A 22,844-nucleotide genomic window follows, 5' to 3' on the forward strand; every position below is an offset into this window, starting at 1 on the left:
AGCTGCCTTAAGAGGGCCTCAATAGTTGGCACCCTTGTGACCACAAACATCTGCCACCTAGGGACACCAAGTTGTAACCTCAGTGCATCATTGTAGGCTACCTTGATCCTCTGCATTCTCATTTTCCTGTAGTTTGACCATGACCAGTATAAAACAGTGTGACATAGGTTCTGAACAGAGAGCACTTCACAGAATCAGAGCGCATAGAAAATTTCCTTATCAGCGTGTTGGCTTGAGCAAAAATTTTACAGAGCTGTCAAGGATTTCTTTGTCATCCGTCCAGTTGTCAGAAATGACATGACCTAAGTTCTTAATTTCCTCATACACAAACAGATTAAAGATAGGAAAGGTTGATTTCTTATCCCCAGCGCTTCTAACTATCATTATTTGGCTTTTCTGAGCATTATATTTTATATCATTATCTATGCCATACTGAGAACACACCTTCAACATTTGCTCTAAACCAGCACTAAATAGACTGAGTAGGACCAGGTTATCTGACCAGGTTATGATCATGTACTAACAACACAATGTTTAATGTCAAGTGTCCAAAGCAGGGCTCTCAAACTCCCGTCCTTGAGAACCAGTGTCTTGCAGGTTTTAGATGTTTCCATGCTCCAACATCTCTGCTCTGCTGAACAAGTAGCTTATTGTTTTGTTTTTTATTTATTTATCATTGTCCTTTTGCTGTTCATACCATACCATACCGTTTATTTATTATTGTTTCTGTTTGATTGTTGCAACAACTGATTGTTTTACCGCTTGCTGCACAGCAAATTATCCCATAAAGACTCCTTGAACCTTGAACCAACAGACCTGATTAAAATTAAATGGATCCAACCGCTTGCTCAATGACAAATTATTTTGAGTCAAGGTGGTTCAATTTGGAAACATCTAAAACAGAGGTCCCCAACCCTGGTCCTCAAGGCCCACTACTCTGCAGGTCTTACACGTCTTCTTGCTGCAACACACCTGATTCAAATTAATGGATCATTAGCAGGCTTGTGCAGATCTTGTCAGAGAGCTGTTTAATTTGAATCAGGTGTGTTGCAGCTGGGAGACGTCTAAGACATGCAGGGTAGTGGGCCTTGAGGACCAGGGTTGGGGACCTCTGATCTTTGAGTCCAGCTTGAGTACTCGAGTACAGCTTTTTAGTTGCATTTTCTTTGATTTATAACAAATTTCTAAAAAAAAAAAAAAAAAAAAAAAACATTAACAAAAGGACACAATATTAGGTACAAATATTATGCTTATGCATTATTACCCTGTCTCTTTGTTCTGTAAAAGGCTAGAGGGACCTTGAGTTATTTTTATTTCTTTCTATCCTTCTTACTTAATGTTTGTGTATTTTTTAAACTTGATTAAAATCCACAACATTTAGCTAAATTTAACAGAAAAATCAGGCTTACTGAACAGTGTGGCTCACGGACACTGCCATGGACTGCGTTAGTTGTTAATAGCTTATTTAAAAGCGTGATTTCATGTTTGGGTGCTCACACAAAGATGGTTCAAAGTTAATGCAGAACAATTTTACGCCAGGGACAAGCTTAAAAAACAATTAAGGCATACTCTGACGTAACTACCATTGTGCTGTCATTCTGATAATAAACTGGTGTCAAGAGTGCCGCGCGCTGAGCTCGACGGTGTCTGAATCTTGATTTGATTAATTTGGTCTTGTAGAGCCTCGAGGACGCAAACAGGAAGTAAACAGTCGGAGCACCAAAAGCACAGGAAAGCAGAGCAATGTCACGCTTTTTTTTATCAAACTTTTTTTGTAACAGCTGCGTCCAGCTAGCAGCACGCGAGTCTTTCTTTAGGATAACGCGATCAGGAGCGCGAGCAAGGCCGCAAAAGACAGATAGTCTTTTTTTTCAGACACAAAGACGTTATGTTGGAAGTTCAGTTCATTGTAAATGTCAGTCAAAGTCTAGGATGTGGATGTGTGGGATTGGTGTTGGAATCGCTTTAGCCGTCGGACTGAAGTACAGCTCTGACCCTGCTAACAGTTCCTGTGACGATAAAGTTGGAAAAGCAGTAAAGACCGATCGATACAGCGATGCCATAAAAGTCAGCAGAGACCTTGTGGAGCGGATAAAGGTAGGCACGGAGGTAGGCCTGTCAGTTGCCTGGCTGATAATTTACCAGATTGTCTCTTTTGTCATCTGCATAACTCCACTGCCATCTGTTTTATTGTTTGTATGTTGTCAGGCTGAGGTCGGAGCTCCTGGTCTGGTTGTTGGGGTTTCTGTGGATGGTACTCCGGTCTGGTGTGAAGGTTGGTGACTGTCCATGTGGACTAAAAGTGTCGTGCATTTCAGACTACACAATGCAATCATCTATGCTGCATGCAAGGCCCACTCAGTGTTTATTTGTCTCTATATTCTTTGTAAATCCATCTATTGTTCGGTATATCAAAAAGGCTGGCTTAATAAAGCCACATTTCAACCGAACACTGAATCCAGGGTTCAAGTCTGTGAAAACAGCCGCTGCAGTAACGTCACCAAGGAGTGAGGCACATATATCATTAATTAAAAAAACACACACACAGACAAATATACATTTTAAAGCAATTTCGGGTGCTGGGTAGCTCAGCTAGTTAAGCAGAAATCCCATATATAAAAGCTGAATCACCACAATACTGCCAGACAGGATGGGCTCTATTTAAAAGTTTATTACTTTTACAAAATATGCCAGTAGTGACCAAAAATACTAAAAATGATAAATAAAAATCGATATAAGTTCAAAGTCAGTCATTTACAGTAAAAACAGAAAGTTTGACTTCCCCAGTTTTTTTTTTTTTTTGTTGTTGTTGTTTTGTTTTTTTGTTGTTTGTTTTTGTTTTTTGTTTTTAAATCTTGTGTTCCTTGTTTCTTCAGAGGCTGAGAATTAAAAGGTTTTAGTAAAAAGCTGTAAACATTCCCAAAATCTCAGATTTACACGTTTGTTTGTTTGTTTTATAAAAACCAGTTGGGTTGATCTACCACTGCTCTAAAAGGAACTAAAATAGTTTTACTAGGTTTTGCATAGAGTTGGGGCAGTAAGTTTAGCATTGTTAGCATGCAGCACATTTCAAAGATGGTTTCTAATTAAAAGAAGGGGAAAAAACCACAGGCAGTACAAAAAAGGTTCTTGATTCGTAAACATGCCATTACAAATACTTTTTTCTGCTTGAATACAACAGCTTAACATATGGGTAAGGTGGCCTTGAACTAACCTGACACACCAGATGGTTTGCCACGTGATTGTTCTCTTGCAAATGAGGAGAAAATCAAGCATGATTGAAAAGTTTTGCACAGTCAAGCATTTCAGAATACAATGAAGTTAATGAGTATCAATCCTTTATTTCATTGCACCTTTTTCCAAAATAATTTTCCCATTTTTATTTGCATTTGACAAAATCCCCTAACTTTTGGAAAACATAGTTAGAAGATAATTTCCTTTCCTTCTACATGTCCCACAAATTATATGACAATTGAAATGCTTTACATAGAATCTTTAAAATGCCTGTAAAAGTATGGTTATTTAGATTTAATTCTTCTATTATTGTTCATGTAATTCAGGGATTGGTTATGCTGATTTGGAGAATCGTGTACCTTGCACTCCAGAAACGGTGATGCGCATTGCCAGCATCAGTAAACCCCTCACATCTGCAGCTGTTGCAAGACTGTGTGAGGATGGGAAACTTGATCTTGATGTCCCTGTCCAGAAATATGTCCCAGAGTTCCCCCAGAAACAGTTTGACAGACAAGATGTAAGTCACTTTTGAATGATTTAAACTGTCTCTCTTTTCTCAGTAGTTTTATTTTTGTGTTTTTCTAACACATAAGTTATGAATTGGTTGTTTCAGGTCACAATAACCCCTCGTATGATTTTGTCACATCTAAGTGGTATACGGCACTATGAGAAGGATGCAAAGAAAGTGAAAGAGGACAAAGAGAAAGCTAAGCGACTTTTAAAGCCACCTGTTGAAGAAAAAGAGAATGAGAAGAGCTCAACTGAAAACAAAGATAAACCAACAGATCAGAACACTAAAGGCAAAGACTCCAATCAGGCTCAGAGGAAAAAAGAGTTTGAACATGAGGAGTACTACTTAAAGGAAAACTTTGAAAGTGTCATTCAGGCTTTGGATCTTTTTAAGGATGACCCACTCATATTCAAACCTGGTAAAAACAAATAAATAAATAGAATAATGTATTTTCTTGCAATATTCAAATTTTCCATACTTAGATGTTTTTTTTTCTCGATGAGACAGAAGGATGTTTTGCTACTTGCAGGCACAACTTTCCTGTACTCCACTCATGCCTTCACCTTGCTCAGTGCTGCTGTAGAGCGTGCTGCTAGCCAGCGCTTTCTGGATGTCATGATGAACATGTTCCGTGAGCTGGGAATGCTCAACACAGTTCCCGATGAGAATGACCCTATTATTTACCACCGCTCCAGGTAAAGCATCACTGTGAAACATAACAGCTGAGTGCACATGTTATACTGTCATCAGATAGTAATAGAAATCTGTTTTTCTATCAAGTTGCTCTTGTTTTTTTCACTCCACAGATTTTATCATTTCAACAAAAGAGGACGTGTTGTGAACTGCCCGTATGTAGACAACTCGTACAAATGGGCTGGAGGGGGCTTCCTTTCCACAGTGGGGGATCTGCTGCTGTTCGGCAACGCTCTGCTCTATAGCTACCAGGTGGCCCACCTCAAGGGCACTAAGGGCTTGCTCCCTGGTTTTCTCAAACCTGAAACAGCCATAGAGCTGTGGGCACCTGTTGACAAGACGGAGGCCAGCTGGGATAAAGATGGACTGTATGCCCAAGGCTGGCTGGTAGTGGAGAAGTTGCAGAATTATGGCCAGTGCAGGAAGCGCAGACACTATGTTTCACACACAGGAGGAGCTGTGGGGGCCAGCAGTGTCCTTTTGGTGTTACCCAGTGAAGAGATAAACCAGAGTCAAGGACAGACCCATGTCCTCCCACAAGGGGTAGTTGTCACTATCATCACTAACTTGCAGTCTGTGGGACTGAACAGCACTGCATTGAAAATTGCACAAGAGTTTGACAAAGCCCGAAGTGTGTTAGAATAAGTTGTTTACAAAACATACAAGTTTACAGGTCACTGAAAGATTTCAGATAAATGTCTTATTTTGATACACATTTTAAATGTCTTGTTTGTGCTTCACCGAATGAAATAAATGTATTTTGGATTACATATATGAAAAGTGACTATTTAATTTCAATTGCAACACCAGGATCCAAATTTAGAAAAACATTGTGTATACCCAAAAAAAAAAAAAAAAAATCATACATAAGACTTCTCCCATACACAACCTGGTACTCAGAGGAAACGCCTGCAGGAAGAAGGTGCATACCTAATGCTTCTGAGGAATGCACATTCATTCATAATGTGCATACCTCATATGCAGGAGATATGCACGCCTTTCATTTTCACTTCACCTTGAAAAAAAAACAAAAGTGGGGCCATATACACTGCCTGGCCAAAAAGTTAACCACCACAATAAAAGGTCACACCAATATATTCTTGGACCGCCTTTAGCTTTGATTAAAGCAACATTGACTGTGGCATTGTTTCAATAAGCTTCTGCAATGTCACACATTTATTTCCATCCAGTGTTGCATTAATTTTTACCAAGATCTTATATTGATGATGGGGAGTTTGACCCCTGACCAAAGCCTTCCCCAGCACATCACAAAGATTCTGAGTGGGGTTCAGGTCTGGACTCTGTGGTGGCCAATCCATATGTGAAAATAATGTCTCATACTCCCTGAACCACTCTTTCACAATCAGAGCCCCATGAATCTTGGTATTGCCATCTTGGAATATGGTCGTGCCATCAGGGAAGAAGAAATCTATTAATAGAATAACTATTAAGTGGGGCACTTAATGATTAGTGGGGAACAGTTTTTAATAATGCGTTGGACAATTCTTAACCCAATTTTAATAGTTAACATGGCTTGTTTCACAGAGCTTGTATCTGTCATTCAATATCATTTAGTGAGGTGGTTTTTTTTGTTTGTTTTTTTTACACACCTTTATTAACAAAAGTAGCATTGTTATATACAAATAACTGAAAGAGCATTTGTATTTACTCATGACTGTAAGATGGAGTGGAGATCAAACTCATGCAAATGACTTCACAATGTGTGAAATTTTAAAAATAAGCATTTATATGCCAAGATTTACAAATCTGGTATATATGCACATTTCTATATTTATGTTTAAACACGATTATACTATTAAATATTCAGTTTTATTCATGTTGCAACCTTGGTAGGAAACCCTTTTGCCACTAGGTGGAAGCAGTTAAACATATTTTTTTCAAAAACCCTACAAACCCTCCTTTATCTCTCAGTTAAGCTGACAGGTTTCATACAGGTTGATCAATACTCAAATACCTTTTTTTATTTTATTTTTTCTTTGCATTTAAAATAAATAAAATCATGCAATGCATGCTAAAACTGTATGTTATTTAAAACAGGTATAGCTTCATAGTTAATATGTTGTGACCTTTTAGTGTTATTCTGCCAATATATTTCCTCATAGCAACATGACTTTAGAAAAAACTTTAAATGTGTGGGTTGACCTAATACTGTTAGTCTATCAATAACCAAAACCCAGGATGACACTGTCCCATTGTACTCATTTCCTACTTCCTTTTAAACTCGATCCACAGTTTCAATCCAGACTTTTTTATGCTTCAATAACCGTATGAAATCTTAAACTATTTAAAGGTGACTAAAATGCCCTTCCCAATACTATTTTTACTGCTGCCACTAGTTATATGAGTAATTAGTAGTTTACTATGGTGGAAACTCAGACTGACAGACTTTTCACAAGATTTTTTTTTCACTTTCACTCTCATTGAATTGAGGATTATTTAATGACATTATTTCCATTATTAAAGTCCTTGTGCCTATCTTTAGATTTAAACAAACTGAGGAATGACTTTGTGTAAGCTAATTATACCTAGACACAGAAGCTTAGTCTGCTTTTTGTATTCTTGCATTTCCAGCTTTGCAAGGGTCATTTTTAAATGGCACAGGACATGTTTGAAAAGTGTAGTCACCAGACAAGTCATCTTCTTTAAGGGGTCATTATATTATAAAGGTAGGATTAGATCAAGGTTTAGGTTAATGGGCAAGAGGTCAAGGTTAGTAATGCCATGTTGATAGACTCAGCATAGGTTGTGAATGTACTGCCCAGGGTTTCACGAGTAAACAAATGTTAGAATGTGTATGTGTTGTCTGAGAATCAGTCAGTCATAGAATCATAGCATATCAAAATAACAAGATTCATTTACTACAATATTCAGAATATCCATTAATTGTTACAGTGTTCAAGATTCCACTAACACCAGACATTTCACATGTTTTTCTTTACATTGTTCATCTATACTTTCTAAATACATCTGAGACAAATACACTGAAATGTAATTTTAAACAAGATCCAATTTCATAGGGAATTTAAGTTCCCACTCCAACAAACTAGTTTTACATCCTGTTTGCATTTTATGCCTCGTTGTACCTAAACACATGAATTCCAGAAATCTTTAGAATTTCTTTATCTTGGCTTATCAAAGATCGGTTCATCAGGTTTTCACTGTTGCTTATTTAAAATTATATCCAAAATGCCACCAGGTCCAACAAGACTTTAAGAGTTATCATTCCTTCATGACATCCAACACATGCAATAATATAGTATCAAATATGGTGAGCCAGTGTTCACCTGGAGGAGGGATCATAATTAGATTTTACTTTCCAGTACTCTGGTGGATTGTTCTGTTGGTTCTGGTTCCTGGTTTTCATCCTGTATGTGAAAACAAGGAAAAGTTATGAGCTTTAAGATCAACACTAAGAATGTGTAACACCTGACACTAAAAAATCTGCTATACTTACAAGACCTTGAGAACAATGCCAGCTATAAATTTATAATCAACATACCTGTACACTTGGTAGATAACTGCCACCAGAACTGCTATTATGAGGATGACTACGATGACCACAGCTGCAATTAACCCTGCCTCATTTGGATCAGGAGAGGAGCTCTGGAGCGTGAAGTGCTCGCATCTGCTGCCTTTGAAGTTGTCATTGCACCTAAAGGGACAAAGAGTGAAAAATAAGGAAAATAAGGAAATATTTGTATGTTGTTAGGTCTTATTCTCATGTTTAAACATCTCATATTAAAGAAGACTAAACATGTTTGGAGTTTTTTTGTACTAACTTACACACAGGACAGTGTATCCATTGAAGGGATTTTATAGCATGTTCCTCCATTCATGCAAAATGTTGCCTCTGTCTCATCACAAGGTTTTCCGTGAGCTAAAGAAACAAAATATTTTAGCTGTAACAGACCTGAATTGTCACCAACGTTAAATTATTTCAACCTTACAACTTTAAAGAAATTGGCTTTTTATAAATACCTGCCATCATCTGGAATGTGTGTGTCTTCGTGTCTCCTAAGATCAGAAACACAAAAATAAATAGAAACATGTTTTCTTTACTGCAAACTCAAAAACGCAGCTCTTCAAAAGCTTCTTTCAGATGAGCGTCAGGAAACAATGTTGAGTTTAAGGAAAGAATCTGTCAATAACCCCACTCCAAATAGATTATTTAAAAATCTGCTCTTACCAGCTCATTAAAATCACAGCTTTTGGTTAGCAATGTTCCCACAGCCAAGTAACAATGACTACAGGATCTCTGAAGAGTCATTCATGTGGGTGTGTTTTGGCTTAAAGAATGTAGTGATTGCAGTTTGTCCACTTTGCCAGCAACAAGTTAAATGTCAGGATTTTACTAACTAATTGCTGTTAATATGTTAGTGTGCTGTAAATAACATTGATTTTTTTTTTTTTTTTTTTGTTTGTTTATTTGTTTTTAAAGCACATAACACTTTAAAAATGTTGACCTCTGTGTGTGCTTTTAAAAGAAGCCAGATGACGTTTTGGTTTTGTTCTTGAAGCTGTAGTTGCATCATGGGACCAGGAGCAGGATGGGTGAGGAGAGTATCTGTTACGCGTGTGAACGCAGCCTTTGTGGGTTTGGTATAAACTGATGAATGACTGGTATGCAATGAAAGCATGAATGGAATCGTGAGAACTTCCTGTTGTCCAAAAAAGAAAGATAAAAAAACATCACACCACTTCTTTCATAGTAATAATTAAAGGTTTTTACTTGGAACCGTTAGTTGACTCATCATGTAGCTATTTTTGTGTTCACTGCTAACTTTTAAATTGAATGTACAGTTTAGTTATATAAAGGTCAGAGTCATTAACTGTGGAATTATTTTTAGCTCAATGAACTATATTTAAGATGCTTTTAGGAGGAAGCCTCTCCCTATAATGTTTCATTTCATTTCACTGGAAAATATGTAGCAGGAAATCATTTTAAAGTGTGTGAAACTCATCATAAATTATTGTTATATGTTTGTTATTGTCTATATCTGACAGGTTCTCCACAGCTTTTGGCTTCTACACTTGAACTACATACAATTTGGGATTTGAGGGGAAAAAAATTCACAAATCAGGAAAAAGGCTAAAGCTTTGAATTTAAAACAATGCTATTGAGGACAACATACAACTAAAGATTGCAACGGAAAGGAAAAGCAGAACAACACGAGGGACGTGTGGTCAGTGATAAAAAAAAAAGATCAGTCTTCAACATAAATGGGGATCAGACTTGACAGAGAAAAAAACATGTTGTTCAACAGGTTTGCTTCAGAACAACATTCAGCATAACCCTCCTTTTCCATCTCTCCTCCCGCGCCTCCAGTCAAACAGATGCCACACTCTCCACAAGCCCATAGCTTTCCTGTCACACCTCCACTCTGTCACCTTGCTGCTCAGTCATGGATCTTAATTCACCCTCATCTCCCCTCACACCAGGACCGACTGAAGCCTACTCTACCTCCCCCTCCAGCCTGTCTGTCTCCTGCTGTCAGGTGAAAAACAACTGGAGAGACCGAATTGGGAAAAGGCTGCAGGTCCAGATTGTGCCAGCCCCAGAGTCCTGAAGACCTGCAGGACAATTACATTGAATCACAGCACCTCTTAAACACCCATCTTAGTCACACGAAAAAAGTTCCTACTGTGTATTGTTCCATTCCTAAAAAATATCTCATCCATTTGCCTCAAATGACTACAGACCAGTTGTCCCAACATTGTACATCATGAAAGTCCTTGAGTGACTTTTATTGGCTCACCTCAATAAGCAAGTGAATGCCTTTCAGAATGCATTACAGATTGCTAATAGTAATGAGTTTGGGGTTGAAGACACCTTCATCTACCTGCTTCGGCAAGCCCACTCTCATCCGGATATAGTTGGGCAGCACTGTGAGGATCACGTTCTTCCATTTCTCAAGTGCTTTCAACACAATTCAGCCTGCACTGTTATGCTGTTATGTGAGAAGCCCCACAAAATCCAGGTGGATACCTCCACAACTGCCTGTTTTATGACTATCTAACAAACAGTCCACAGTATGAGATTAGAAAGTTTTGTGTCTGAGAATAATAATAATTAATATGTTTTCTTTATAGGGTGCTTTAGAACTCAGACACTTCACATACAAACAGAAATAAAATCTTTAAAATGAGAAATGACAGCATGCAAATCAAATAAACATTAAAAGCACTTTTGTGTTTAAAATGTGTTTTAAAAAGTGATTTGAATGTTTATAGTTCTGTGTCATGTTCAATCAGAACAGAGATAGGGAGCTGCTCCATGAAAGCGCTGTCTCCCCAGGTTCTGTGGATGGTCTAAGTGAAGGAAGTTGGGGTCTGAGAACTGGAGACTGAGTGATGGAGTGTAGGAATAAATCATTTTTGTAAAGTACGAAGCAGCCTGGTTATGGTGGGCTTTGCAAGTAAGGAGGAAACTTTAAACTGGACGTGGGTGATTGGAAGCCAGTGGAGGTTCTTAACTCTTTGATTCAAAGTTTCCATGCCAATTGACATCTATTTAAAAAGCTGTTTCTATATTCATGGGAGAGAATGGTATATTCACCAAATTAGCCGCTTCATTGAACTTTAGTGAGTCATCCAATACACTATCATTCACTAAAGAACAAATCAGTATAGTATAAAATTTTATATATAAACAAACATTGAAATAACATAGTTTGTTGCAGTGATAAACAGGCCAAGAAAATGATGCTATATTTAATAATATATATATATATATGATATAAATAAGATGTCATATTTTATTAATATTTTATAGAATACATTAAAATAAATAAACTTAATTAAAAAGTCAAATAAAATAAAAAATAAAGAAAAACATCATTGTACATGTCTGTAGAAGTAAAATATTGTATGTGGAAAAAATGTGGCACTATTTATTTTAATAATTCATGCATTGGATGGTTAGGCGCAGGGGTGATGTGGCTTTAGGATCAGATGAGAAGGCATGCAGCTGAGTTCTGAATGTTAGTTTATAGAGTGAACCATAGACAAAGCTGTTGCAGTAATCCAGTGTGATCAGTGATCAGAGGTGAGCCATTCTTTTGGGGGCAAAAGAAGGGAGTTCTGAAAATATTACCTATGTGGTTTTTGAATGAAAGATACCTGTTAAAGATGCCCCAAGGTTGCAGATATATAATTATGGGGGTTAGTGTGGACTGATCAAGGGTGAGGCAGAAGTCATGAGCAGATATACAGTAGTGAGAGATTCTGGGCCAGTTATAAATATTTCAGGTTAATTGTAATCGAGTTGGAGATAGTTGGCTTGTATCCATGATTTTATTTCTGTGAGACAGTTGGTGAGAGTGGAGTGGGTTGTGGGGGTTATGAATTTGGTGGATCTTGATGTTGTCAGCATATCAGTGATAGGGAGAATATAGAAGATGAAGAGGAAAGGACCAAGCATATAGCCTTGGGGAAGGCCTTGGGACAGAGGAGCCAGAGGGGAGGAGTTGTTAAGGCTAGATATTGGTGGTTTTACTGTGGTTACAGAACATCTATACCCCTTTAAAAAGTTAAACTAAATCTTAATTTTCCATCTCAGCCCCAGTAATTTATGTGAACTCCCTTAAATCAACACTACCATCAATCACTGAGTTCAGAAGTTTTAGGTGTTGAGTCCTACAAACCATGTTGACTCAACACACTATCTCTCCATTGTTCTGCATTGGAGGTATAGGATATGAAATAGGAAAGAGCAAAGCTGGTAATAATAAATAAGGGTTCCAGACAGATGAGAAGATAGGGGAGATGTCAGTATCCATGATGCTAGCCAAATGATTAAAGATTGACAGTTGATGAAGTTTGGTGGAACAAAACAAAATCCAGAATGTGACCAACATGTGCAACACTGAGGTCATCCACAAGGTGAGACAGAACAGGCTCTACTGTTTGAGGAAGCTAAAAGAGCAGACATCTTAGAGACAGACATTTTCAGTATCTGCACCAAGACATTGCATCTCTATGAGTCTGTTGTAGAAAGTGCAATCTGCTGTGCAGCCATCTGTTGAGGGAGCAGCATCAGAACCAGTCTTAAAGAAACTGAACAAACTCATCAAGAAGGCTGGTTTCATGCCAGGTGGATAATTCTGAAGTCCCTGAAGCTGACTGTACAGAGAGGGATGCTGCACAAACTGCTGAATCAGGTGAACTATTCTTCACACCCTCTACACAACACAAAGAGAAAGCAACAGTGTGTTTAGTAAGAGGCTGTTTCAGGTCCATTGCTGTGCAGAAAGGTACTAGACATAATTCCTGCCAACAGCCATCGTCATTCACTAAAAGAACTTAAATGAATGAATACATATTTTTTTATGATTTTATAATAAGTACAAATACATTATCATTGCAATTCAGGGATTAATGTTTTTAATATCACTAAATCATTTCAACTGCTGCTACAGATTTGGACGAATTTACTCTCCATCACTTTTCAACCTAATTAGAAAATAATCTTTTTATTGCCCAAGAATATATAGAATATGGACAGAAACAGAACGAATAACAGCACGAATAACGTCATTAAGACGGACTTTGACAAAGTGTAAAAGTATCCTTTCAGCATTTCTAATTGCAGTGGATCAGTTGTCATCTGTGGGAATCGCACTGGTGGGTCAATAATCTTTAAAGTGATCTTAACAGTACACTGATTTATCATTTAAAAGCATCTTGGAAATTCCTTATGAAGATTGCCTTTTGTGCATGTCCGTGTGTGTTTCCAGTGCCCTATTACAGGTTACATTTTAGGTTACAAATCAAAATATCAGCAGTTTAGGGATACCATAGTGATGCTGCGAAAAAATGAACTGCAAATGATTAAATTGACTATCAGTGATATTCTTTTCTTTTTTTTCTTGCGGGTGGGTTGTTATCGCGAGGAGCTCTGAAGCTCAAGAGGTGAAGTGAAGCGAGTGTTTTTCTACGTCGCTGCTGTGAGTGTGGCACAGAAACGGGCTAACACATCCTTTAATGGATTATGATGGACTACTGATGCATTAATCGTTAATATTGTGTACGTTTCGGGTAGAGTTTTTCTTTTTTGTTTGTTTTTTGTTTGTTTGTTTTTTGTGGGTTTTTTTTTTGTAAATTCTACATTGCTTTCTTCACGTTGACGACGTCCCTCATCACGCATCTGTAACTGCTGGAATCCCGTTTTCAGCACCTGAACAGCTCCCGGTCGCGAGCCTCTTCTTATTATCGGGCACATGGAGTTCCTGATGTGATTGTGGGGGATGCCCCACAATCACATTATGCCTCCCCTCGAAGATGTCGTTATCTTCCTGATTCAGTGACAGTCGCCTCTGCTGAAGGATGGTGCTTATAGTCCGGAGAAGGTGTTTTCATCGTGCGCTATTCTTTGAGAGGCGATACGGGTGCGTGGCAAAGGCAAATCTAAAGCTAATCGCAACCTACACACAACAGGATTTGAGCTTCCCTTGCCCCGATCATCGTCGGCGAGGAGGGAGAAATTTGCCATCATCACCACTGCGAGGGCAAAGGAGTCACGATCATACTTTGCACAATGTAGAGCAAGAAAACACAAGAGGTTCGTAAATATTTGTATAATTACAAGGTAATTCAAAGCCCATTGGTAAATTATGTATTTGTATTGGTGTAAACATAAACAAGAATGAGGCTCCATGGCCTCTAGACACAGTGCGAAAATGTTAACAGCCTCGTAACTGTTTATACAGCTGGTGGTTGCAATTGCCTCCTTATTGCATTAAATGCTTGGGCAGAAATAGCCCACAGTGATTGTTACAGGAAATGAAACAGCTCAGTAAAATTTGCTGCCCCATCATCCCCACTAATGAAACATTTACTATAGGCTGTAGTTATAGTAATGAGGGGCAATCCAAGATGCTTGTTGTGAAATTCAATCTATTATAATGTGATTCACTGAAATCCAAAAGTACTTTGTTGTGTGGTATATTATTTTTGATCATACTTCCTTTAATCCCAGTGATCCCTTATCACCAAGTGTATAGCAGTGTGTTAACCTATTTGCTTTTTTATACACATCTTATACCCAGATGAGCTTTTTCTGCTCCTAAATGTAATCCCAAAGCCTTTATTTTGGGGCATTGCAGTGTAATAATATCACTTTCAGCCCTTGAATGACCTGTGTTGATTTGTCCCGAGTAGCATTTAATCTGCTGTGCTACACCACATTACTCTGCTGTGGCTGTGAATGCTGACTCCTCACCTCTGAATGTCTAGAGCTTAGTGCTGTGTCTCAAATTCATCATGTTTAATCACAAAGGCATATAAAAAGTGTTTTAGTAACAGTTGCAGTCATGTTCTTTTGTTTTTATCAGTTGGTTTCACACTGATAATTTGTCTCCAGTTCATGTCAGAGGAGTAGCTATGCATGTGACTTTCAATGACAGCTGTAATGGTCTTTCACTAAAAGGACCCAGACATCAATGGCTCTCTATGCGATGGCACAAAGAGCTAGCATCCTGCTGTACTTGCTATGCAAGAGGTGTGATGTTCCTCAGCCCCTGATTCCCAGAGCAGAGCATATATTGGAGGAGATTTAAAATCCATTACAGTTTAAGTGTCCCCAGGAAAATAGTTGAACAGCACACAGCTAAAGCCGCTTTTGGGACAGGGTGTTTTTTTTAAAAAAAAAGCATAAAGACCGATATTTTGTGCTTATTCTGAATAAATTTGTGCTTCTATAATGCATAATTACGTTGAGGTTTTTTTTAGAATAATTGTCATTTTTTTTACCATGGAAATTTAAACTGGCAATGCACTCAATTCACAAGATATGTTACTAGTTGCTTTTCTGGAGCTTTTGATTTCATCCCACAGTATCTCTCAGCAGATGGAGTTTGGTTTACCTGGTACTTTTGTACTTTCTGTATTTACAGGTGTGGTAGGAGCCAGGTCCCAGCAGTGGTGAAATTATATTTTATGCTTGGAGTCATAAAGTGTGGACGTCTATTTGCAGCAACAAGCTCTTGACATGAGCAACACTCAGTAAGTATTGCTTCTGACGGTCTTGAAACTGTTTGCAAGAATTTGACATTTTAAATCACTCCTTATGACCATGCAGACTTATGCAAAGGGAATTTCAGAAGGCAGGACAGGATTAGCAGAATTGAACAGGCATATTTGTGTACCCCTACTGTGAGTGATTCTGAGCAGAAATCAGTGGGAAAGCATTTCTAAGAGTGAGTACAGGCGGCCACCTCCTGTCTCTGCTGGCTTCACTTAGCATTCAGGAGGGATGTTCACATGTCATCTTCTCTTATTAATAATTACTCTGTGTGTGGTCCTCCAGACAGGCCCCGCATTCTGATTACAGTAGGAGAAGGGTTGGGGCTAAGAGAAGGGAAAGGGGAGGGAGCTGAGTGGGAGGAAGTGAAGTGGAGTAGTGTGGAGTCGAGTGAGAGGTGAATGCAAAGTGTGTTCAATCAGCTGCATCTTCTGCAAAGCCGAGGATGCTGCATGCAACCAAAAGGGACTTCTTACTGGGCCTCAGACCAGCAGATTAGTACAGCTGATGGTTGATTACTAGTAGTTTTTTAGAGGAAAACTGATGCAAAACATCTGCACCCAATGGCAGAATGTGTTGACTTCTTTGTAGGACAAAAGCACAATTTAATGCTGGTGAGTGCTGGTGACTCTGTGAAGTGACAGATGGGAAACTCTCATGCAGAGAAAGGTCTTTGGAGTTATTTTTCACCCCTGCTCCTTTAGAATTGATGCTCCTGTAAACCCTCCCATCCCCTTTTTCTGCCTGTAGCGCTGTAGCATTTCTGTTCTGGAAACAGTGGGAGGCAAGATGGGAAAATATGAGATGCTCTAATACAACAGACTTAAAGGGATTTGTCTTACATAATCAAAGTCATATATTCATTTTTTTTAAAATAGTTAATTACTTTCTAAAAAGTGCTGGCTAAGGAAAGTCTATACAGCTTTCATGCATAATTTTCAACAGAACCAAACCCAGATGAACCTGTGTTCATTCTGTGCAACTACCATGAAGGTTTTTTAATGTTTATTTTGATTTCTCATTCATAACTTAAAGACTAAATATAACACATCTGTAAGAGTTGGTGCTTTTATAACAGTTCTGCTACCATCTTCTGTAACTGACCACTATGCCACATAATTAAGAGGTGCATAGATGCAGTAAGAGGTGCATAGTGTCTTTCTAATTTTTAATTTTAAAAATCAGAAAGACACTATAAAAAGTCTGATAATTACTAACCCACTATTAAAAATAGTGTCTGTTTTATTTTAAAAATTATCTTAAAATTTTATGCTTTTGTGTTTAAATTGCTGTATTGCAGGTTCATGATCCTGCAGTAAAGCAAGAAAGATCACCTCACACAGCAAGTTAATCTCCATATTCCTCATTGAAGCAGCATGTTTTAACACCTCAGTTATGAAAATAATTGTCAGGGTAAAGTTTTGCACATTTAGGGTACTTTACAAGTTCAGGTGTCTGATGCCAATTTAAAGCATCCAATGAAAAAAAAAAATGTAGCAGTAATTTAAACATTTTTTTACTTCAGGATTCACGTGTCCTCTTTAAAATAGCCCTACATAACTTTCCAACTTTAAAACTCCTTGCTTCTGACTTGATTTGATGGCACAGTGACATCTATTATACACATTCCTGGAACTGTTTTTGTCCAGCAGCATTTCAAGGCTGAGACACCGCACTTCATAACTTTTTTTTCTTTCCGTCTTTGCACATCATTTTACCCCAACATTTTGCTTTGTGGCACCACGTCACATGCTAGCAACTGGATATGTAGCAGCCCTTTGCACAAAGTCAGTTTCTGTAATTTAATAACTTAATGACATTTTAAAGTCATTTTAAAAGTGTCTGGCTAGTATCCTAATTTTTAAAACTAAGAACAACAATTAAATGGTCCTACTGAATTGTCTTTGTAACCGAAGCCTGATGCACTGTAACATATTCCTCTGTGTAACATAATTTTTAAACACACTTCATTAAGCCACACCACTGCATGATGTAATGCTATAAAAACCTAGACACTGTAGTCAGTGCCTTTTCCTCTGCAGGTGCAATAAATATTTACTGATGCATAAGTATTAAGCCACCTGAATATTTCCTAAACAAATGCATACTGGTTCTTGATCAACTTGCAGTGCTCAGCAATTAGAAAAATAAGGTTTTTTAAATATTATACTTTGGGCCTGTTGTTAAGATTAGTCAGCCAGTGGGATGGTGCTTAGAGTGAGTGTGACTAATTTAAGTAGGTATTAGTTTACATTTTTGATTTAAAAAAAAGAACAACAAAATAGCTGTTTCCAATTGTGCTCAGTAAATCTTAATATTATAGTACTGTCCTTAAGAGATTCCAAAGCGATGCAGTAGACATGTCAATATCCCACTGAACTTTTTTTTTTTTTCCATGTTAGAAGTATTATATTGAATTGCAGGGACAGGCCAAGTGTCTCAAACAAAATTGTTGGGCAAGGCTGAGAAGCTGGTTTATAAAGAGTATCCAGAAATATTAGCAGTGGGTATTCTGTATGAAAATTGGGCTATCAAAACCTATTTTAAACTCTAGCTCAATAGTTATCCATCCAGTATAATTGAGAAAACAACTGTAAATTACCACATCATTGAGGTGAACCGTGATGTAAAATGTTGGGAGAATGAACAGGTATAGCTGATTTTCTAGAAGAGTTCTTTGCGCTGACTACACACAGGGAGGAAAAAGAGCTCCTTAAAACACAAAGAAACTTACATCTTGATCCTATACATTTAGTTTAATCTACAACAATTAAAGTCGTTTCTCTTTGAGGTTAAACTTTTTTATTTATCATGTTTAGACTCATCAGCTAATGTATATAGGTTTTTTTTTTTTTTTACATTTTCCCTGCAGTCATACACATGCACTGTTAACCTTTCTGCTTCCACATGGCGTGTGCTGTTACAACATACCTCTTGCCTTTAGGCAGCAGCTACTGCCCATGTTGTAAAGGGGAGTGTTCAGATGTACAACTACCACTACCTCTCCAGGATGGCATCCATCCACTCCACTGGACTATGCACATAATGGCTCTTAGCCTGATCTGTGATGGTCTGGAAATGTAATTTTGATACACTGAATTAGCATTCTTGTTGCAGTTACATATCCATAGCTGTGTGGACAAAAGATGACAACAAAGAAAAGGACAACACATTAATGTTGTCAGGACATAATAAGGAAAGTTTGAGTTGAATTCAGTCCTCATATGCCATGATAAGTACATAAGTAATTCTTGGCTTTCTCTGTGAATAAGAAAACAAAAAACTTTTAGAAGAGACCATAAACCAGCACAGAGCCAGAAAAGTAAATCAGTGAAACAAACAGACCTATTCTCCTTTCTAGGTCTGCCTACATTAACATTTAACTTAAAGGTAGGCCTGCTCAGTGATCTTCTACTAACGCATTCATCCCACTCTGTTTCACCTACAGCACAGGGGTTGCTGAATTCACCAACCCCATGGCTTTTGTTCTCCCTGTCTTGTAATCAATGCCTTCCCCCACTGATAAGTACTCCAGTTATTGATGTCTCCATGCTGGCTGCACTGGGACTGCAGCCAAGCAATGTGAGCCTCCTGTTCCAGGGTGACTTCTCCTTGTCGGCTATTGGCTGAGCTTGTAGGATTGCAGCCCTTCCTACACATTCAAGTTCACTGGCAGATAAAACGATACCCCAACTGGTTCTGCCAAATATAGCAAACTTCATAGAGAACATAAAGTAGAGAAAAACTTGTTAAAAAAAAAGTTTGTCCTTGAATTTAATATTTTACACATATAAACATTTGAAGTTCATTGAAGATTTACCTCACTGACTTTATTTTGTTCAACATAATTTAATCATTGGTTGGCCATTATGATATGTATGTATCATGTATGTATGTAGGGCTACTCGGTTATGGAAAAATTATTATGTTTGGTCAATATTGAAATATTCAATATGATTACTCCTTGCATCAATTCAGGGCATTCACTCATGACATAACACAAGCCAGGACCAGCTCTGCTTTAGGGTTTTTGTTTATTCATTTATATATTTTTTTTCTTTACCTACACATGTAAGATTATTTATCTGTCCATCATTTTCTATACCACTTCTTCCAATTCAGGGTTGCAGGAAAGCTGGAGCCTATCCCAGCAATTAGCAGATGAGAGACAGGTTGGTAGTCCATCACCGGGCCAACACAGAGAGACAAACAGCCACTCACCCTCACACTCCTAGGGAGAATTGATAGTGACCAGTTATCATACATTTCTTTGGATTGTGGGAGGATGCAAGTATACATGGGGAGAACGTGCAAACTCTGCACAGAAAGACCCCTTGTCGAACCCTCCCACCCAAGTTGAGGCACAATGCCTTGAGAAATAAAAGGAGACATCAAAAAGATGATAGTTGATATTAGTTTAGAGATTAATATAAACCAGTGTATATTAATTTAAAAAAGAGAGAGAAAGTTAGTACCAATACAAATGTAAATAAAAGCAGGATAGAATGATTTGCAAATCATTGAAATTCTATATGAAAATACTGACTGAAAACAACTTAAGCAACATATCAAATTTTATAACATATGCTTATTTAAATTAAATGCTACTTTAAAGGAAGACTATCACGATGCACTGTGAAATTTTAAAAGAGATAAAATAGATACAGCCAGTGGAGCAACTCACAACTAATTAACATAATTGATGACACATTATATCCATGACTGTGCATGAGAGAATATCCCAGTAAGGCCAAGTGATTCAGAAATAAGGATTAGGAGCAGTTTACACCTCTTTGAAAGACTACAGGGATGTCCAGATCAACAATTTAACAAATACATTGAGAATAATATTTCTGTGTTAAAATAAATGTATATCATTATATACATAACATCATGAAAACATCATTAGAAGAATTTGAAAAAAATCTGTCTATGCAGAGATAAGTGTTGCCCACTTGAGAAGGATGACCCGACTCTCGCTGATTTTTATATAGCCTTTAGTGAAACTCTGTAAGCAGACATAGCACACATTTACTACTTCTGTCTGGGTGCGTTTCATACAGTATCTGGCCCAGACAGATTACAGAGTCTTGCTAGTATTAATACCAAAATTCATGAACAAAATACAATATGACTAAATCCCATTATTTCCCCTTTATTACATTTAAGCACAAGCACAACACACTCACAATCGCGTCACAATTTCCACACATTTCCACACACATTAGCTCTAGCTGCTAACTGATAGCATTGTGGCTAATTTACATGAAAAAAAAATCATTAAACATGCACAAACTCAATATGGCCAACTCCCATACTCCTTCCAATCTTGTGACTATCAAATTACACTTTTGTGTTGCATACAATATGCAGCTTACCTGTAAGTAGACACATTTACCACTGTTTCATACAGTAAAAGGCCCAGACAGGTTACAGAGCCTTGCCCTGCTCACTCTAGGGGATATCATGCATGCATGTCAGTGCTATGTCTTATGGGGATATAAATACAGTTTTTGAAAAATAAAATGTATTGAAAAGGAACACAATTATGTAACAACAAAATATTATGGGGGGTGGCTAATTATCGTCTTACACTCTCCTCTTAAAAATTAAATGGCGTCCCTCCCGACATGACTCTATCTGACCTTATGCAGCAATTATCTATTGCATTCAGGCAGGTTACATCTAAGTAGGAGTCAGAGTTTAACAATGTCCATAAGGATGCATGGCTGTTGCCACAATAACTCATATTACTGGTGTCTGCCACTGATGCCATATGCTTGCAGTTGGTGTCATTGATCACAATGACAGTCCACAGCTACTACCATCACTAGCATGGGTATCTGCATCCTCTCTGAGTAAGGTATATTAACTTAGTCCTCCTGTTTAACATATAGTACAATAGTCCTAGTCAGATGCCAAAATTCCATTCTATATTTCAAAACTACATCAAAATATCACATTTGTGGTTTTGCCGTCTTAACTAACAATAATTAACATTCTGAACTGAATTCCTTATACTAATTTTACTGTTTGATTTACTCTATAACTATCTAACGCAGTGTTTCTCAATCCAGGTCCTCGGGACCCTCTCTCCTGCATGTTTTAGATGTAACCCTACTTAAACACCTGAATTAAATTAATAGCTCGTTAACAGGCTGCAAAGAACTTGATGAGGAAGTTCTTTAATTTGAATCAGGTGTGTTGGAGTAGGAACATGTCTAAGACATGCAGGGATTAGACATGGACCTGGGTCTCAAGGACCTTGATTGATGTTTTAGTCAGATATTACAGTAGGCTGTCCTAACCGATCGTAGTGTTGATCCCTCTCGTTCCTTGGATCATCTTCATCCTCAAGGTCCAGGGATACTGCTGTAGCTTTTTCTGGTTTAATCTCAGGTTCCCTTGTCCACTGATGATGTACACCTTGTTCCTGGTAATCTGATGGCAACACTGGAACTTCTCTCCCATCATCCTCCTTCTCTGAACTGCGCTCTTGCTTAAGTTGTTCATGTCCTTTTCTTGTTGTATTTGTCTCTTCTTTCTTGGTTCTGCAAGTTTTCTTTATCAACTGGTAAGAAGTTACACAGCAGTAGAAGTTTCCTATGGATGACACAGAGTCGTCCTTTTCTGTGCATCTCTGTTAGCTCTGCCTGGTCAATACTTAATAGTGAACTGGAGGTCTGCAAGTTAAGCTACCAATCGGTGGGTTGTAGCATTGAGCTTTGCTGTTGTGAGTACATAAGAGGATTATTGTCAGTGAAGACAATAAATGGAGGTGAGTAATAAAGGTAATCTCTCAGCCATTCACATATGGCCCACTTCAGGGCATGAAACTCCAACTTCCCTGAATGGAGGTGGTAATTCTGTACTGGAGCAGTAGGAGTTCTAGACCCATAAGCAATCACCACCAGTATTCCACTCTGTCTCTGAAGTCCTTCCTGTAAAGCGTCACAATGTAAGATAAAGGGCTGCTCAAAATCAGGATATCTTAGAACTGGAGGCTGAATGAAGGAGTCGACCTACTGACCAAGCACCTGTTGGTGTTCAGCTGACCACACAATTGGATAGGATGATAGTAATTGACTCCCTTTGGTTTGTGTCCTTTTGTCATGTTTTCTCTTTGTGTCTTTCCACTTTGCAGTACTTTCCCTAGAAAAGAGGTCATAAAGGGTTTGGCTATCTGTGACAAATTTGGAATATTGTGGTAATATGAGATGAAGCCCAGCAACTTTCTCACTTCTCCAATGGTAGTGGGGTTCCTTTGTTTTAAAGTTTGAACCGGGGCAATATCAGTAGGGTCCATGGTGTGATCATCTGGAGTCACCAGTCTCCCAAATAACATCACGTGGTTTTTGAAAAACT

General features: G+C 38.0%; 3 protein-coding genes across 5 annotated transcripts in view; 2 read left to right on the forward strand and 1 right to left on the reverse strand.

The window, feature by feature from the left end:
* The first annotated feature begins 1,066 nt into the window (after nucleotides 1-1,066).
* Nucleotides 1,067-5,208, forward strand: lactb (lactamase, beta). 2 transcript variants are annotated; one of them, XM_041998036.1, is made up of 6 exons: nucleotides 1,067-2,109; nucleotides 2,209-2,275; nucleotides 3,561-3,751; nucleotides 3,848-4,163; nucleotides 4,275-4,440; nucleotides 4,552-5,208. In XM_041998036.1, exons 1-6 carry the CDS (start codon nucleotides 1,744-1,746, stop codon nucleotides 5,081-5,083), a joined length of 1,638 nt encoding a protein of 545 aa, XP_041853970.1. In that variant the 5' UTR covers nucleotides 1,067-1,743; the 3' UTR covers nucleotides 5,084-5,208. The 2 variants fall into 2 exon arrangements, with proteins under 2 accessions (XP_041853970.1, XP_041853971.1); XM_041998037.1 differs by having other exon boundaries at nucleotides 1,068-2,097.
* Nucleotides 5,209-7,295: 2,087 nt separating this feature from the next.
* Nucleotides 7,296-8,687, reverse strand: LOC121647754 (pro-neuregulin-4, membrane-bound isoform-like). 2 transcript variants are annotated; one of them, XM_041997424.1, is made up of 5 exons: nucleotides 8,646-8,687; nucleotides 8,438-8,473; nucleotides 8,243-8,336; nucleotides 7,959-8,111; nucleotides 7,296-7,824 (listed from the first exon to the last, which is right to left on the reverse strand). In XM_041997424.1, exons 2-5 carry the CDS (start codon nucleotides 8,445-8,447, stop codon nucleotides 7,740-7,742), a joined length of 342 nt encoding a protein of 113 aa, XP_041853358.1. In that variant the 5' UTR covers nucleotides 8,448-8,473; nucleotides 8,646-8,687; the 3' UTR covers nucleotides 7,296-7,739. The 2 variants fall into 2 exon arrangements, with proteins under 2 accessions (XP_041853358.1, XP_041853357.1); XM_041997423.1 differs by lacking the exon at nucleotides 8,646-8,687 and having other exon boundaries at nucleotides 8,438-8,635.
* Nucleotides 8,688-13,539: 4,852 nt separating this feature from the next.
* tmem266 (transmembrane protein 266) overlaps nucleotides 13,540-22,844 on the forward strand; it is a 33,448-nt gene continuing 24,143 nt past the window's right edge. Inside the window, exons 1-2 of the mRNA XM_041997245.1 lie at nucleotides 13,540-14,018; nucleotides 15,352-15,460. Of these exons, the coding sequence (XP_041853179.1) occupies nucleotides 15,447-15,460 (14 nt within the window). The 5' untranslated portion in view covers nucleotides 13,540-14,018; nucleotides 15,352-15,446. The remainder of the gene's footprint in view (nucleotides 14,019-15,351; nucleotides 15,461-22,844) is intronic.

Source organism: Melanotaenia boesemani, chromosome 10 (genome assembly GCF_017639745.1).
Source record: "Melanotaenia boesemani isolate fMelBoe1 chromosome 10, fMelBoe1.pri, whole genome shotgun sequence".
Classification (NCBI taxonomy): domain Eukaryota; kingdom Metazoa; phylum Chordata; class Actinopteri; order Atheriniformes; family Melanotaeniidae; genus Melanotaenia; species Melanotaenia boesemani.

Coding starts and splice junctions, on each gene's coding strand:
- lactb (XM_041998036.1), top strand. CDS start 1,744: ATGTCACGCTTTTTTTTATCAAACTTTTTTTGTAACAGCTGCGTCCAG. Junction 2,110..2,208: donor GGATAAAGGTAGGCACGGAG/GTAGGCCTGTCA, acceptor GTATGTTGTCAG/GCTGAGGTCGGAGCTCCTGG. Junction 4,441..4,551: donor ATTATTTACCACCGCTCCAG/GTAAAGCATCAC, acceptor TTCACTCCACAG/ATTTTATCATTTCAACAAAA.
- LOC121647754 (XM_041997423.1), bottom strand. CDS start 8,507: ATGTTTCTATTTATTTTTGTGTTTCTGATCTTAGGAGACACGAAGACA. Junction 8,112..8,242: donor ATGGATACACTGTCCTGTGT/GTAAGTTAGTAC, acceptor TTGTCCCTTTAG/GTGCAATGACAACTTCAAAG. Junction 7,825..7,958: donor GTTATCTACCAAGTGTACAG/GTATGTTGATTA, acceptor TTTCACATACAG/GATGAAAACCAGGAACCAGA.